Genomic DNA, 18,347 nt, shown 5'->3' with positions numbered 1-18,347 from the left:
TGCATATTCTCAGACCACATGCTTTGAAACTGGAACTCAATCACAAGGAAAAATTTGGAAGAAACTCAAACACTTGGAAACTAAGAACCATCCTGCTCAAGAATGATTGGGTAAACCAGGGAATTAAGAAGGAAGATTAAACAATTTTTGGAAACCAATGAAAATGAAAACACATTGGTCCAAAACCTATGGGACACTGCAAAGGCAGTCCTAAGGGGAAAATACAGAGCCATCCAAGCCTCACTCAAAAGAAGAGTAAAATCTAGAATGCAGTTTTTATATTCTCACCTCAAGAAGCTGGAGCTGGAACAGAAGAACAGGCCTAACCCACCCACCAGAAGGCACGTGATCAAGATTAGAGCAGAGATCAGTGAATTAGAAACCAGGAGCACAGTCGAGCAGATCAACAGAAATAGAAGCTGGTTCTTTGAAAGAATAAATAAAGTAGATAAGCTACTGGCAAGACTTATTCAAAAGAATAGAGAAAGGACCCAAATTAATAAAATTAGGAATGAAAGGGGAGAGATAACGACCAACACCAATGAAATAGGAAGGATCATTAGAAACTTTTATCAACAGCTTTATGCCAATAAATTAAACAACCTGGAAGAAATGGATGCCTTCCTGGAAACCTATAAACTACCAAGACTGAAACAGGAAGAAATTGATTATTTAAACAGACCAATTAATTATGAAGAGATTGAAGCAGTGATCAAAAACCTCCCCAAAAACAAGAGTCCAGGGCCAGACAGATTCCCCAGGGAATTCTGCCAAACATTCAAAGAAGAAATAATACCTATTCTCCTGAAGCTGTTTCAAAAAATAGAAACAGAAGGAAAACTACCAAACTCATTCTATGAGCCCAGTATTACCTTGATCCCCAAACCAGGCAAAGACCCCATCAAAAAGAATTACAGACCGATATCCCTAATGAATATGGACGCCAAAATTCTCAACAAGATTGTAGCTAATAGGATCCAAGAGTACATTAAAAGGATTATCCATCATGACCAAGTGGGATTAATCCCAGGGATGCAAGGGTGGTTCAACATTCGCAAATCGATCAGTGTGATAGATCATATCAACAAGAAAAGAGTCAAGAACCATATGATCCTCTCAATTGATGCAGAAAAAGCTTTTGACAAAATACAGCATCCTTTCCTGATTAAAACCCTTCAGAGTGTAGGGATAGAGGGTACATTCCTCAATTTCATAAAAACCATCTATGGAAAGCCTACAGCGAATATCATTCTCAGTGGGGAAAAGCTGGAAGCCTTTCCCTTAAGATCAGGAACATGACAAGGATGCCCACTCTCGCCATTATTATTCAGCATAGTACTAGAAGTCGTTGCAACAGCAATCACACAACAAAAAAGGATAAAAGGTATTCAAATCGGGTAAGAAGTCAAACTGCCTCTTTTCGCAGATGACATAATACTCTATATGGAAACCCAAAAGACTCCACCCCCAAACTACTAGAACTTATAGAGCAATTCAATAATGTGGCAGGATACAAAATCAATGCTCAGAAATCAGTTGCATTTCTATACATGAACAATGAGACTGAAGAAAGAGAAATTAGGGAATCCATTCCATTTACAATAGCACCAAAAATCATATGTTATCTTGGAATTAACTTAACCAGAGACGTAAAGGAACTATATTCTAGAAATTACAGATCAGTCTTGAAAGTCATTGAAGAAGACACAAAAAAATGGAAAAATATTCCATGCTCATGGATTGGAAGAATAAACATAGTTAAAATGTCTATGCTACCCAGAGCAATCTACACTTTCAATGCCACCCCGATCAAAATACCAATGACATTTTTTAAAGAACTGGAACAAACAGCCCTTAAATTTGTGTGGTACCAGAAAAGGCCCTGAATAGCCAAGGAATTGTTGAAAAAGAAAATCAAAGCTGGGGGAATCATGTTGCCGGATTTCAAGCTATACTACAAAGCTGTGATCACAAGGACAGCATGGTACTGGCACAAAAACAGACACATAGACCAATGGATTAGAATAGAGAACCCAGAAATGGACCCTTGGCTCTTTGGGCAACTAATTTTTGACAAAGCAGGAAAAAACATCCAGTGGAAAAAAGACAGTCTCTTCAATAAATGGTGCTGGGAAAATTGGACGGCTATATACAAAAGAATGAAACTCCACCACTCTCTCACACCATACACAAAGATAAACTCCAAATGGATGAAAGACCTTGATTTGAGACACAAATCCATCAAAATCCTAGAGGAGTGCATAGGCAGCAACCTCTTTGACATCAGACACAGAACTTTTTTCATGACACATCTCCAAAGGCAAGAGAAACAAAAGAAAAAATGAACTCGTGGGACTTCTTCAAGATAAAAAGCTTCTGCACAGCCAAGGAAACAGTCAGAAAAACTAAGAGGCAGCCCACGGAGTGGAAGAAGATATTTGCAAATGACACTACAGATAAAAGACTGGTATCCAAGATCTACAAAGAACTTCTCAAACTCAATACATGAGAAACAAATAATCAAATCAAAAAATGGTCAGAAGATATTAACAGACGCTTTTCCAATGAAGACATACAAAAGGCTACCAGACACATGAAAAAATGTTCAAAATCATTAGCCTTCAGGGAAATTCAAACCAAACCACACTGAGATACCACCTTACGCCAGTTAGAATGGCAAAAATTGACAAGACAAGAAACAGCAAATGTTGGAGAGGATGTGGAGAAAGGGGAACCTTCTTACACACTTGGTGGGAATGCAGGTTGGTACAGCCACTTTGGAAAACAGTGTGGAGGTCCCTTAAAAAGTTAAAAATTGAGCTACCCTATGATCCAGCAATTGCACTACCCCAAAGATACAGACGTAGTAAAGAGAAGGGCCATATGCACCACAATGTTTATAGCAGCATTGTCCACAATAGGTAAATCATGGAAGGAGCCGAGATGCCCTTCAACAGATGACTGGATTAAGATATGGTCCATATATACAATGGAATATTACTTAGGTATCAGAAACAATGATTACCCAACATTTACAACAACATGGACAGGACTGGAGGAGATTATGCTAAGTGAAATAAGTCAAGCAGAGAAAGACAATTATCATATGGTTTCACTCATTTATGGAACATAAGAAATAGCGGGGAGATCGGTAGGAGAAGGAAGGAACGAATGAAGCGGGAGGTAAACAGAAGGGGGAATGAACCATGAGAGATGATAGACTCTGGAAAACAAACTGAGGGCTTCAGAGGGGAGGGAGGTGAGGGATTGGGATAGGCTGACCTGGGTATTGAGGAGGGCACATGTTGCATGGAGCACTGGGTGTTATACGCAAACAATAAGTCATGGAACACTGCATCAAAAACTAAGGATGTAGTATATGGTGACTAACAAAACATAATAAAAATTTATTTAAAAAAAAAGAATCCCTCTACTTATACCCTTCTACAACTATTTTGAATAATCAAACCTGTCGGTGTCCTGTTGCAAATGCACTCTGACACACGTTCTGAAGGGGGTATGTTATGACCACTGCCCCACAAGCCCTTCAGTTGGGCTTCTAGGAGCAGGTCGTTTGGTCCTAAGTCACAGTGAGAGCAGGATTCTTCTCTCATCACATGTTCTGGAGTTTTCCATTGGAAAGCGTATACATTTTTGTGAATTCTCTTATTTATACTTCCCATCTTAATTTCCTGTTGAACAAAATTACCCTGGAACTCAGTGTGCTGAAATGTCTGAGTTATTGTGTGTTAAGATAAGCACAGCTGCTGAGTGTATATAAAGGTTATTGGTATCATGTGTCTTTTAGAAAACACTTTTCCAATTCCCCTGTCAGATCACAGGCCCCTAATTCCTCAAGCGTCTTTGTGGCCATGGACAGAAACTGCAGAGAGCAAAAGACGCCTTTGTCAGGAAGTGAGGCAGCGTGGGGACAGTCACGGGCTTGTAGGCAAAGGATTCACCTCGAGTGGCTCGGATTCCTGAGAAGAAAGGGCAGTTTCATCACATTCTCTCTCTTGTTAACAAACCAAAATATTCTGTGTGGTTGAGGAGGAAAGATGAAGTGTTGTCCAGGATCCCGATGCCTCCGTGTCTGGAGTGTCCTGCCTTCACTAGTTTGCCATGCTCCTTTTTCATCTTTGAAGATGCTACTTCTTGCTAGTAAACGTCGGCAGATATGGTTAGTGATGTTTGGTGACAGTAGGTTATTCCTGTAATATCCATTCCCCTCTCCCCCCTTGTTATAGTTGGCAGCAGTGGGGAGGGGTCAAGTTCTCTAGCACGGATGCGGCTCTGCTGGAACGTGGTATTGGAGAAGGAGGCAGATGCTGAGAGCTCTTTCTTTGGGTTTCATCTCTTGGTGTTACAACTTCTGTCTGTCTCACCAAACTATTTTCCTGTCTGTCTGCAGGTGGGTCCAGATGTGAGAGGGTTTCCTCGGCCCACCTGCATGCCCTCCCATATGGACCAAACTTTACCAGGCTTCATTGGCTGTGGGCCACCTCAGCCTCCTCCACCTTGGTCGACATGCGGGCCTCCCCCGCCCCTCGTTCCTCCACCATGTGGTAAGATGATCTGGATTGCATGATGTGAGTTGTAGCGCGTATTCATCGTGTAACTACTTGTGTCAGTGGAGAAGATGTAGAGGAGGTACCACGAGGCTTTCCAATGCAAGGGTCAACCTGAGTGAGGACACAGGAACATTCCTCAACTTTCTGTGGACATCCATTTCGTGGACTGTCTCGTTTCACCATACAGAACTGGGCAGCAGGGGTCTGCCATTGAGAAGAAGTGTGACATTGTGCAATAGACAGACATAAAAGCATTGCCCAGGTGCACTGCACAGACATGATGTTTTGGGCTCTGGGCTTAATGGATCACAGTCTTCACATCACTTGCACGTGTGGAGGCCCCAGTTGTCCAGCATTATTGATTAGTTATGAAATCATCTCTACTGTGCGGAGTGGTCATATCCCCAAGAGTGAGGGACTGGTTTCTCCTTTGTCCACAGAGGTCAGCGGAGACCTGTGAGAAACGCTCTGCATCTGGAAGGGACCTGAGAGTGGGAGAGTGGAACAGGCTGGGGCAGGTGTAGAGGCTTGGCTTGAATCCTGTGTGGTCAACACCCATCTGAATCCACCTCTGTCTCTTCTAGGGCTTTGGTCCCATTCAGACGCCTGTGGCGCTCAAGGGGACAACAGCGGCATGCCGCCCAAGGAGGTAAATACAGTGGCTGTTTCCAGTTGTAACCATTTCTGGAATCCTGTTCCTGTCTGGGCAGCACCGTGTGTGGCCTTGTATCCGTTAGGTATATCTTGGGATCTGTGTGGTGCCATTTACCATTTAAAATGCCAAGTCTTCATGCCGGAGCCTACAGGCTTCTGTGTTTCCAGATCATCACCTTAGGGATGTGTGGATGGAACAAATGCAGAGTTTGTGCTGATGTCTTGACATTGCAAGGGAAACCCAGCTGGGGACACTGTAACATCCTGAAGTTCTCACGTCATACATGCATTGTGCTTAACTATTTCCATATATTGAGCAGTGGGTTAGGTGCCATTGGTGTGAAGGAAGTGTCTCTATTGCACAATGGCAGACATGTGTTTCTTACTGTTGTGCATGTCCAGAGTCCACATTCGTTGTTCCTGGAGGGATGAAACACCTCTCACTTCATGTGCAGTGTGTTGAGTTTGAGCTGACATTTCATTAGTTACATAAACCACTGAGGAAGGTCTCTGGTCCCTTGATTTATCATTAGGGTTGGGGTCTGCCCCTTCCTCTGCAGCCTGTGGATACTTGGGGGAAGCCCTCTTGTCGGCTCAGGGAGGTGAGAATGAGAGACAGTGGCAGATGCTGGAGGCAGGTGTGGAGGTTTTGTGGGAATGTGGCTCAGTCACTTCCTATGGGCTCGTCCTCTGTCTTTTCTGTGGCATGGGTCAGAGACAGACGCTGGTGCGTCCCCCATAAGGAATAGCAGTCCTTCATGCAGGCGTCTCATGTCATGGGGGAGTGAATGTTGCTGAGGAGGTGATCACTTTCTCCAAGTTGCTCAGGAGATCCATTTGATGGACTTCATCTTTCACTCCTACTGAGGTGGTTGGCAGGTCCCTTTGCGGTGAAGGAGAGCCTCTCTTCTCCGAGAGCTCAGCACAGCAGGTGTGCGCAGGGACGCTGTACAGAGACCATATCCTGCGCTCTGGAAGGGATGAGGTCTAGTCTTAACATTAGGAATTTAGGGTGTCTAAGAGAAGGGAGGGACATGTTCATTAAACCACACAGACGTTGTGTTCCGTATAAGGGAAGCACCAGCGATGTATCTGAAGGACAAGAGAGGGAGCCGTGGGTCACACAGAAACAGGAGACTGTGGATGAGAAGCAGGATGGAGGTGCTCAGGGGAGTGGATGGTCTCTCTCAGGTAGAGCAGAGGCCATTCCTGGCAGGCCAGCAGCTTAAGCAGTGAGTGTGAAGGCAGAGTGAGGTCCACACCGAGTTGCTGCGTGTGTCTGTCACACAGTGTGAATAATGCAGTTATTTGCATGAAAATGTCATTGTTGGCATAAAGCTGTTCATTCATAATCTATAAAAATATTGTTTCCCTAAATTTCTGAAGGTTCTGAACTGTGTGAAAGAATGCCGTGGAGATGTGGGAAATTTAACTTGGTTCTTTGGGGATTCTTGTCTGCCTCAGTTTGTGTGCCCCCGTGTGAGAACGTGAAGACAGGACTGAGATCAGAGAGCTGCTGCCTTGGCTTCAGCCTGAGTGAGGCTCTTAGTGGGGAATTTGGGGTTGACCAGGAGCCGCCCTACCTCGAGCCCTGTCACCACCCTCTGCATCTGAGTCCCCTCCCCGCCTGCATCTCCCAGAACTTCTGCCACAGTGTCCTGCGGATTTGCCTGTGTTCCTGATGTCTCAGCCCGAATGCCAGCTCTCCGTGGGGCCTACTCAGAGCCTCAGCTTTGTTTTCTTGGTTTTTTTTTTAATGATTTTTTATTATATTATGTTAGTCACCATACAGTACATCCCCGGTTTCCGATATAAAGTTCAATGATTCATTAGTTGCGTATAATATTCAGTGCACCATGCTATACGTGCCCTCCTTACTACCCATCACCGGTCTATCCCATTCCCCCACCCCCCTCCCCTCTGAAGCCCTCAGTCTGTTTCTCATAGTCCATAGTCTCTCATGTTTCATTCCCCCTTCTGATTACCCCCCCTTTCTTTATCCCTTTCTTCACCTACTGATCATCCTATTTCTTATGTCCCATAGATGAGAGAAATCATATGATATATGTCTTTCTCTGCTTGACTTATTTCACTTAGCATTATCTGCTCCAGTGCCGTCCATGTTGCAGCAAATGTTGAGAAATCATTCTTTCTGATAGCGGAGTAATATTCCATTGTATATATGGACCACATCTTTTTAATCCAGTCATCTGTTGAAGGGCATCTCGGCTCCTTCCACGATTTAGCTATTGTGGACAATGCTGCTGTGAACATTGGGGTGCATATGGCCCTTCTCTTCACTACGTCTGTATCTTTGGGATAAACACCCAGTACTGCAATGGCTGGGTCATAGGGTAGCTCAATATTTAACTACTTAAGGGACCTCCACACTGTTTTCCAGAGTGGCTGTACCAACTTGCATTCCCACCAACAATGTAGGAGGGATCCCCTTTCTGCACATCCTCTCCAACAATTGTTGTTTCTTGCCTTGTCTATTTTTGCCATTCTAACTGGCGTAAGGTGGTATCTCAGTGTGGTTTTGATTTGAATTTCCTTGATGGCTAATGACTGTGAACATTTTTTCATGTGTCTATTAGCCATTTGTATGTCTTCATTGGAAAAGTGTCTGTTCATATCTTCTGCCCATTTTTTGATTTGTTCATTTGTTTCTCATGTATTGAGTTTGAGAAGTTCTTTGTAGATCTTGGATACCAGTCTTTTATCTGTAGTGTCATTTGCAAATGTATTCTCCCATTCCGTGGGCTTCCTCTTAGTTTTTTTGACTGTTTCCTTGGCTGTGCCGAAGCTTTTTATCTTGATGAAGTCCCACAAGTTCATTTTATCTTTTGTTTCTCTTGCCTTTGGAGATGTGTCATGAATAAGGTTGCTTTGGCCGATGTCGTAGAGGTTGCTGCCTATGTTCTCCTCTAGGATTTTGATGGATTCCTGTCTCACATCGAGGTCTTTCATCCACTTGGAGTTTATTTTTGTGTATGGTGTGAGAGATTGGTCAAGTTTCATTCTTTTGCATGTAGCTGTCCAATTTTCCCAGCACCATTTATTGAAGAGACTGTCTTTTTTCCACTGGATGTTTTTTTCTGCTATATCAAAGATTAGTTGCCCAAAGAGTCGAGGGTCCATTTCTGGAGTCTCTATTCTGTTCCATTGGTCTGTGTGTCTGTTTTTGTGCCAGTACCGTGCTGTCTTTGTGATCACAGCTTTGTAGTATAGCTTGAAATCCAGCATTGTGATGCCCCCAGCTTTGTTTTTCCTTTTCAACAGTTCCTTGGCGATTCAGGGCCTTTTCTGGTTCCATACAAATTTAAGGACTATTTGTTCCAGTTCTTTGAAAAATGTCCTCGGTATTTTGATCGGGAGAGCATTGAAAGTGTAGATTGCTCTGGGTAGCATGGACATTTAACTAGGTTAATTCTTCCGATCCATGAGCATGGAATATTTTTCCATCTTTTTATGTCTTCCTCAATGTCTTTCAAGAGTTATTTATAGTTTCTAGAATATAGGTCCTTTACGTCTCTGGTTAAGTTAATTCCAAGGTAACGTATGGTTTTTGGTGCTATTGTAAATGGGATGGATTCCCTAATTTCTCTTTCTTCAGTCTCAGTATTTGTGTATAGAAATGCAACTGATTTCTGAGCATTGATTTTGTATCCCGCCACGTTACTGAATGGCTCTATAACTTCTAATAGTTTGGGAGTGCATTCTTTTGGGTTTTCCATATAGAGTATCATGTCATCTGCGAAGAGAGACAGTTTGACTTCTTCTTTGCCGATTTGGATACCTTTTATCCCTTTTTGTTGTCTGATTGCTGTTGCAAGGACTTCTAGTACTATGTTGAATAATAGTGGCGAGAGTGGGCATCCTTGTCGTGTTCCTCATCTTCAGGGAAAGGCTTCCAGCTTTTCCCCATTGAGAATAATATTTGCAGTAGGCTTTTCATAGATGGCTTTTATGAGATTGAGAAATGTACCCTCTATTCCTACAGTCTGAAGGGTTTTAATCAGGAAAGGATGCTGTATTTTGTTAAATGCTTTCTCTGCATCAATTGAGAGGCTCATATTGTTCCTGAGTCTTTTCTTGTTGATATGATATATCACGCTGATCGATTTGCAAATGTTAAACCACGCTGCATCCCAGGTATGAATCCCACTTCGTCATGGTGGATAATCCTTTTAATGTACAGTTGGATTCTATTAGCCAGGATCTTATTGAAGATGTTGGCATACATATTCATTAGGGAAATTGGTCTGTAATTCTCCTTTTTGAAGGGGTCTTTGCCTGGTTTGGGGATCAAGGTACTATTGGCCTGAGATTGAGCCCCAAGTCGGGTTTGACGCTGAGTGTGGAGACCCTTAGGGTTTCTCTCTCTCCCTCTCCTTTTCCCCCTTCCCTGTTCGCTCACAAGTTTATCCTTTCTCTGTCTTTGTTTTTTTCTCTCTGTTTCAAAAAAAAATGTGCCAAATATCTGGGATTTTGGCCACTCACCCTACTCACTGTTTAAAAAAATAGCTCCATGCAGATGATCATCAAAAGGTGTTCATTTAAGACCTTGAAATTGCACTTGGAGTAGAACATCTCAGCCCAGATAGCGAGGATCCTCATTTCAATGACAAAGCCATGACCTCCTTTTTTTCTATTAAATTTCAGGTCCTAGCCAAGAAGGAAATAAAAGATACTTTTGAGAATGGGTACATTCAGACATTGATGTCTGAGATGTGAGGACAATTATTTTCTATTACATATGGACTCACAGAGGCAGCCACACACTCAGGTGTTCATCCAAGGCCTCAGATATACTATAGGAGGCAAATTGCACATGGCAGAACATAAGATCCCATTGAAATAATCCAAAATCTGTTTGACTTACAGGACAGTCAGTTTGAAATTTGAAGATCTCCCTGAGCGGTAACAACCAGGCTGTGCAGAGTATATATGTTGTAAAGGTGTCAGATGAGCCTAATCGTCTGAATGCCTTCCCTGCCCATCCTGTCCCCTGTGCTCTGTCTCTCCTCGTATCCCCCCAATAAACCTTTCACGGTTCTGTCTGTGTGTCAACGTCTGCCTTCACGAGGACCTATAGTCACTCCCCTCCAAGAGCACAGTGTGAATCCTGTACACACAGAAACAAACTGGCAGCAGTGGTGGTGATGGAGGATAGTAGCAAGATTACCCTTTGTGGCATCTTTACTGCAAGGGGCCCAAGCAGTCCTTCTGGGCAGGTGGACATACCCTGTATTTAGATCTGTTGGTGGTTGTATTAACTCTGGTGATAGATACCCTTGAGTACATGGTGTCTGCTAGTTTCAGGGGTGTGTGGTGATCAGCAGGACAGGTGTCTGTCCCCAGGCAGTGGTCAGTTGTGATTGTGAGGAATGAATGGTCAGTAGTGGCCCCGGGAGACCTGTGAGGAGGCCCTGCATTAATCCAGGTTTTGTGCGCTGGTTTCACTTCACCAGCTGCCTCGCAACAGCGGGTGGGCTCTGAGGGGCGCTGATGGTGGCAGTGTTCTTGGTAAGACCCCTGATGCCCCATAATCCCCCACAGTTTCCATGTTGAGGGATGGGCAGGGAAGAGGCCAGTGACAGGAGACCCATTCCTCCCTCACCACGCAGGAGGAGTTGGGTGTATGTGTCTGTTGCTTCTTAGGTCCTTTACTCCAGTCCATTCTGCACCAGAGCTCCTGGATCATGCAAAGCCCTCCTTCTTCCCAGGTTGTTGAAGCAGCCATCCTCCAGAAGCATTGGGGTCATGGCTGGGCCAAGGTGTCAAGGTCTGTCTGTCCACATTCTGCCCTGGAGAGGCAGTTACCCGCCTCAGGTCAGCCTGAGCTTCCTCCATAAATGGGATTGTCATGCCCTGTGCGCAGGGACTGGGCCGAATGATGGCAGGAGAGAGGGGGAGACAGGAGAGGTGGTCCCCTGTGGTGGTCCTGGACAGGACTGAACAGAGCAGAAGGTCTGAGGGCCTGTGGAGAGATAGAGAAAGAGACTGTCAGGGAGAGGGACACTGAGTGGGTGTTGGGGGGATTGGGCAAGTCCTGGAAAGTGAGAGGAACCAAGAGAGGGAGAGGGGGTAGAGAAAAGCAGAGACAAAGAGGAGTTGGAAGGATGAAAAGCAGTTGCTGGTCTAGGTGTGTGGAGGTGGACCATGGACCAGGGGGGAGGAGGTCTAGGTAGGTGCTCTGAGCATTGGGACCGGAGAAGGCGGGAATCCAGGACGTCAGATTTCCCTGAGCCCAAAGCTCCGACCTCTCTGGGGCAGAGCTGTGCAGAGGCCATTTCACTTGGGAAGATGGGCACCCCTCCTTTTCATGGCGTTGTGGGGCCGAGCCTCACGATCTGTCATGGAGAGAGATGGCTTGGATAGACCAGAGCACATTCAGTCCCTCCATCTGAGGGGTCATGACTTTGAGCATTGCAGGGAATACCAGGAAGGCCAGCAGAGGGCGCGCGCGCACCTCCAACAGGAAGGGGGCGGTTTCTCTGCGTGCGCAGCCACGGCCAGCAGAGGGCGCGCCAATGGCCTTTTCTGACCCAAGGCGCCTCAGAGCAGGAAGGGCTCCAGAAGCCTCCCAAGAATCTGGCCCCTCTCTGGCTGCAGGGGATAGATCGCCAAAGCTGCGGTTTCAGTAGGTTCGGCCCCCACCCTGGGAAGACCCTGGGGCCTTTGCAGCAACTTGTCGCCTCCCGAGGTAGAGGAAGAAGCTGCCTTGTTGGCTGAGTGCTGAGGGGGCGGCTCTGGGCGGCTTCCCAGGACATGCTGGTAAGTGAGCAGCACAGTCGCTTGCATTTTGAGGGCTGTTCCCCTGGTTCAGTCCTCATTTTCCCTGCGGGTATTTGAACAGACCTGTTTTACTCAGGGATCCGTGGCTTGAGGGGTCCCGCGACACCACATCAGAGATGCTGTGGTTGGCTTGTTACAGATGCAGGCTTGTTTCTGGGGAGAAATCCTGAGCCAAACTCAGAGGAACGGGAGCCGCTTTCAGTGGGGACTTGAATGCACTAACTGCTGACTCTCAGGACTTCCTAAAAGAATGAGCTGGGGTCCCACTTCCCTAATTCTGCTGGAACCTGAGACCCAGGTAGAAACACAAACTGCCCTCCATTTTGTAACCTTAAAGGTAGAAACTCTGAGGGATTTATCAGCCGAAGTTGGTTTTGTTTGGGAAGGAAGAAGAATAGAATGTAGGACAAAGAAGCAGTGACTAACCCTTAGGCACATTGGGGAGCATCAGAGAGGCTCACTGTTTTCAGGCGAAAAGGGGGCAGTTTAGAAGGCTGTTAGGAACCAAAAGTCCATTGGAGGCATCTGGTAGTTCAAATCATTGTGGTTTCTCATGGTTGAGTCCTGTTGGGAGGTGGGGGTTGGGGGGAGGGGATGGAGAGAGGAGAATAGAGTTCCTGTAGCTGGAATAGTGGAGTATTCACGTGCGAGGTCAAGTCCATGTCTTCCTGTTGGGTCCCCAGTTTATTCAGAGTGATAGTGTGTCCGAGCTCCCCCTGCCAAAACCTCCTGACTGTTTTGTGGCATTTCCCGTTACGACTTTTCACATTTCCCCGTTCTGATCAAGATTTGCCTTGAGGAGCAAAATAAGTCCGTCAAAGACAGATACTATATGATTTTAGTCATTTGTGGAATTTATGAAATAAAACAAATGAGCAGCGAGAAGAAAAAAGAGGCAAACCAAGAAAACAGCCTTTTTACTATAGAGAACAACCTGTTGGTAATCAGAGGGGAGATGATTGGGGGGATGGGTTCAGTAGGTGATAGGGATTAAGTCATGCATTTGTGATGAGCACCAGGTGTTGCCTACAAGTGTTGAATCACTAGATTGCACACCTGAAATGAATATAACTGTGAGGTAATTGTAATTTAAAAAACTTTAAAAAAGTTTCCATGGAAGAATTTTTTTTAAAGATTTTATTTATGCGTGTGTGTATGAGAGAGAGAGAGAGAGAGAATCAGGCAGAGGGAGAAAGAGGCTCCCCGCTGGGCAAGGAGCCCAGTGTGGGACTCAGTCCTAGGATACTGGGATCATGACTCACTGGATCATGAGCCAAAGGCAGATGCTTAACCGACTGAGCCACCCAGGTGTCCCTGGAAGAATTTCTGATCAGCAGTCAAGTTCTTTGTATTTAGTGGTTTTGTGTTTCAGTGCCAGCAAGGTCTTTTTCTGGTGGCGTGTCTCATGTTGGAGGAAATGTGCATCACAGTTGTAAACTACTCAAGTGACACTTGAAGAACTGGGAAGGTTAGAAGGGAGAAACTCTCATGTACTTCCTGTGTGAAGTCTGTATCTGCTCGAGATTGAGACCAGTGAGCCAGCATCACCTCACTGGGGACACTGTTTCTACAAAGGATTGACAGACAGCAAGTACAGAATCAAAAGCAAGATGACAATTCCAAACCATGTGTTGGTTCTAACCCAGGACCCTAGGTTTGAAAGGAGCCAACTGAAAATATTTATTGGCAGTTGTTTACCTGAAGGAAGACAGGTTTCTCCCTATGAAGGCAAACCCGGAGTCACGTGTGCCTCCTGGAAGTGTCTTCCTCAAGTGTCTGGGAGCAAAATAGTGAAATACTGCGAGAATGCACTAAATGAAATCACTGAGTACATCTGGGAATACAGATACACTGGGGAACATGAAGCATTAGAGAACTTGTTGCAAGAATAGGAATACTTCCGGGACATTTCAAAACAGTATTGTTATCTCAAAAGAGCTGTTTAAAACTCCATGTGTTATCAGTAATGGTCTGTTATGTTATAAATTCAGAAACAATGCATTTGGATTAGAATCCGGATGTTCAAACTATGTAATTATATAAGTATAGCACCATTTATTTATTCTGCTTTTGGTGAATAATTGTTTCCAGTTTTTTGTTATTCTGAACAATGCTGCAACGGACATTCTCACACGTTTCCTGGTGTGTAGGTTCAAGATTTTCAATAGGGCATATACATTTTCTAGTATTGGAATTTCTGGTTTGTAAGAATGAACGTGTAGAGTTTTGCAAGATAATGCAGAGTATCTTTCAAAATAGTTGTACCAATTGTACTTGTCCCAGTACTGCATAGAATTCCTATCTTCACCAATAACTGGTCTTGCCAAGCTTAATTTTTTGCCAACCTGATGAATGTAAAAGGGTTACTCTTTGTGGCCTTAAGGTGAATTTTTATGATTATTATTGAGGTTGAACATTTTTCATGTTTTTATTCACCACTAGGATTTTTTTCTTCCATAAAATTCTAGTTTTGCCATTGGGCTATTTGCTTTTCTCTTTTTGTTATGTAGGAATTAGCTTTTCAAATATTCTGGATATTGATCTGTGGTTGGTTGTGCGTGTTATGAATAAAACATTCTTTGTTATCAGTTTTTGAATTCAGATAGCTGAGTTAAAATAATGAAGACTACCTAGATTTCAGAATCTGTTTGGTTCCTGATTTTCATATAAAAGTTAGCTGGAGTTTGAATGATAAAGTATAATTCAAAGATTTCATTCAAATATTCTTGTTTCCTGGGACGCCTGTATCTTTTTCTGGTTTCTAATTTAATTTTTCTCTAAGGTATCTTTTTGTTAGCAAAAGTTCTTTTCCTTTTTTTTTTAAGATTTTATTTATTTATTTGACAGAGAGAGAAAGAGAGAGCCCGTGAGAGAGGGAACACAAGCAGACGGAGAGGGAGAGGAAGAGGCAGGCTCCCAGCAGAGCAGGGAGCCTGATGCAGGGCTGGATGTGGGGCTGCATCCCAGGACTCTGGGATCACACCCTGAGCTGAAGGCAGACGCTCAACGACTGAGACACCCAGGCATCCCAGCAAAAATTCTTAATTTTAACGTTGTCATGCTTACCAATTTTCTTTCTGAAGAATGCTTTTTTGCCTTGGTGAAGAAGTATTTTCTTATCCTGGGATCATAAAGATATCTTTCTATATATTCTTCTGCAAGTTTAACCAGTTTTATCTTTCATTTTGAAGTCGGTAAATCCATTGGAAATTAGATTTTGTGTATGGCAGGAGATAGAGATCTACCATGTGGATGACCAGTTGTCCTGACATCATGTATTTCATACACCATTCCCCAGTGATCTGTAGTGCCCCCTGTGTCATGGATGAAGTTCTCATACATTTGTGATTCTGGTCTGGGTGCACTAGTGGTAGTCATTAGTCTCCCAGCATGAATAACACCCTATCCTAAATCTTATAGCTTCATAATAATTCTTGATATCTGGTGGGGCAGTTCTCCTTTCCTTATTCCTTTTTTTCCCCCCTAAAGATTTTATTTACTTATTTTTGTGCACATGGGAGGGGGTGCAGAGGGAGAAGCAGACTCCCGCCGAGCAGGGAACCCGATGTGGGACTGGATCCCAGGACCTGGGATCATGACCTGAGCCGAAGGCAGATGCTTAACCGAATGAGGCCACCCAGGCGCCCTCCCCTTTCCTTTTTCTTCAGAAGCATCTTGGCTGTCTATGGGTCTTTGCTCTTCCATATCAAGTTTAGAATTAGCCTGTCATATTTCTTGCAAACTCATATTGGGATATTAATTGCTGCTGCATAAAATATACAAGGCAATTGGAAAAGTATTGACATTTTTTTATGATTTTGAATTTCTCTGTCTATAAACACGGCATGTTTTTTTTTTTCATTTGTCTTTAATGTTGTTAATAAATTAAAAATTCTGTTTCTTTAAAGAAACCAAACAAAAACAAAACAAAAACAAACAAAAGGAATCAGGGTGCAGTTAATAGTTTAGGTAAAAGAAAGACTTTTGAATTCTGAAACTTCTAAAACTCTAGAAATGCTCACAAGATAAAAATGAGGCTATTTCTGGAAAGGTCATACTCCAAAGAGGTTTCCTCCTTTTGCAAGAGACTGGGAAATGCAGAAAAAGGCATGTTCTTTGCACAAAAGAGGTAGGAGGAGCAACAGTGAGAAAAGGAATGCAGGCCTGGTCCGGACATGTGGGGGAAAGCTGTCTCCCCAGATGTTTTCTCTTTCAATTTGGGAAGTATTTATGTTCTCGTGACCAGATGGTGTCCAGGTCCAGTCAGGGTCTGGTGCCTTCTTTAAATGTGTCCCGTGGACCCAAGAGCCCATTCCCTGGGATTTGGCAGCACAAGGTTTGGTTAGCAGTATCCGATAAGGTCCTCTCAAGGGAGGTTGAAGAGAATCTCTGTGGAAGTGTCTTTCCCAAGAGAAAGAATCCCCAGCTTGCAGGGTGTGATGGTCAAGATAATTATCCCCTGGGAGTGGACACTGAAAAGATTGCTCTGCTACAACAATGTTCATTTTGATAGAAGCAACTAGATCTTTGCATTATTGAAATATATCCCCTTTTCTCAACTCCAGGTCAAAAGGGGGCAGAGGTCAAATGCATGGATATCCAGTGACTATCTCCAAGGTTGGGAGTCAGAGCTCCAAAGGGGATGGCCTTGAGATTTAGAAGAAGTATTGGCAATGCCTTTGGCCCAGGTCATTGGAAAGTCTCTGCAGATTTTGCCAATTGGGTCCCCAGTGTTGCCATTATGGTGTTGGACCAGTTGTGAGGTTAGGGGATAGTAATGTACAATGAAAGTATTGTAAAACCGGCCAAAGATCACAAACTCAGTGAAATGCCTGCACGGTAGAATGGGTTTTCTGGTCATTGTGCTGTTCAAGAGAGCTTTTCCCGGAGAGAGAATTTTTTCTAACAGGATTTTAGCCACAGAAGAGTCATTGGCCTTTCTACAAGGGAAAGCTTTGGTCCAGTGAGATAACATAGGCACATTGACTAACACAAACTTATTTCCATGAGATGAGAAAGTTGCATGAAATCCAGTTGCCAAATCTCAAATGGTTCATTGAGCAGTCTAAAATGCCCAGGGGAGGTATGGATTTGTTTTCCAGGATCGTATTTTGGACAAGTGGGACAAGCAAGGTTGGCACTTTCTGCAGTCTTCTTAGCATTTCCCCACCAATACTGGTTCATCAACCCTATCAGTTTGTCAGTAGACCAATGGTTTAATATTTGTACAGTTGTCAGGAGTGGGAATTTTAGAATTTTGGAGATGGCCATATTGTTATTTGATCCAAACCAGAATTCTCTCTTTTTATCAACTAGTCATCAGATTCCCAACATTGTTTCTCCTTGTCTGGGCCCTGTTGTTGGCCATGTCTGCTCAATTTTTCCCAATTGTCAGTTGGTAGGACATCCCTTCAGAACATGACAGAGGTCTGGCTCTCGGTGTCCTTTTGAGCAGCTTTTTTTGGGCAGAACTATAAGCCAGGTGGTTTCCTTTGGCCTCCAGAAAGTCAAGTGCAGAATATCCCTGGGACCTTAATAATAGCTAGATCTGCAGGCAAAAGCATGGCATCTGATGAATTTTAGACCTAGCAGCCATTTTTAATCTCATCCCCATTGTAAGGAAGGAAACCTCGTTTCTTCCATAATATTCCAAAACCATGAGCTAGCTATCCAAAGCACATACCGAGTATCACCTTACATGTTTGCAGTGCTGCCCTCGGCTACAATAGAAGCTGCCTTAAGGACACAGAACTCATCCTGCTGGGCTGAAGTAGCCAGAGGGAAAGGTGCTGCCTCAGTGTCCTCAAAGGGAGTTGTGGTAGCTTAGCTGGTGAGATATTTATCATTTTCCTCCTCTAAGTAAGAACCATCAGGAAAGCATGAAAAGTGTGCTTTGGTTAGAGCAATTTGCTGAAAATTGTCACAGGGAGTCAACAGGTGACCTGTCGGTGTGAAGTGGCTGTGGGGGGGTTTCATCTGTGAAGGAGGGGAGAAGGGTGGCTGGGTTGAGGCTTTTGGAACCAGAAAGAGTTATGTGAGGAGTGGTACCAGGAGGATTTCATAGGAGGTGAGGTGACTGTCTGGAAAATGTTGAGTGTGAGGAGAGTTCAGAAGGGCTTCTACTACATGGGGTGCAGCGATGGTTAAAGGGGATGGTGTGATGAATTCTTCAGTGGCCTTATCCCAGAGGGCAGTGGCAGGAATGGCTCTGAGGCAGGCGGGTATCCCCCAGCCATAGCATCTACCTATTGACTCTTATACCTTGTGGGATGATGGTGGTCCTTGTGTTTTGGGGTGAGCACTGCAAGGACATTCCCTTCC

At 44.2% G+C, this 18,347-nt stretch overlaps 1 protein-coding gene across 1 annotated transcript in view; it reads right to left on the bottom strand.

The window, feature by feature from the left end:
- Positions 1 to 10,898: 10,898 nt before the first annotated feature.
- The window catches only part of LOC125280987 (transport and Golgi organization protein 1 homolog), a 30,363-nt gene continuing 22,914 nt past the window's right edge, over positions 10,899 to 18,347 (bottom strand). The window contains exon 10 of the mRNA XM_057316130.1: positions 10,899 to 11,208. Coding sequence (XP_057172113.1) covers positions 10,929 to 11,208 — 280 coding nt within the window. The 3' untranslated portion in view covers positions 10,899 to 10,928. The remainder of the gene's footprint in view (positions 11,209 to 18,347) is intronic.

The sequence above is a fragment of the Ursus arctos genome, unplaced genomic scaffold, assembly GCF_023065955.2.
Source record: "Ursus arctos isolate Adak ecotype North America unplaced genomic scaffold, UrsArc2.0 scaffold_208, whole genome shotgun sequence".
NCBI lineage: Eukaryota > Metazoa > Chordata > Mammalia > Carnivora > Ursidae > Ursus > Ursus arctos.
The sequence above is the reverse complement of the archived record's forward strand: the minus strand, read 5'-3'. Positions and strand labels throughout refer to the sequence as shown.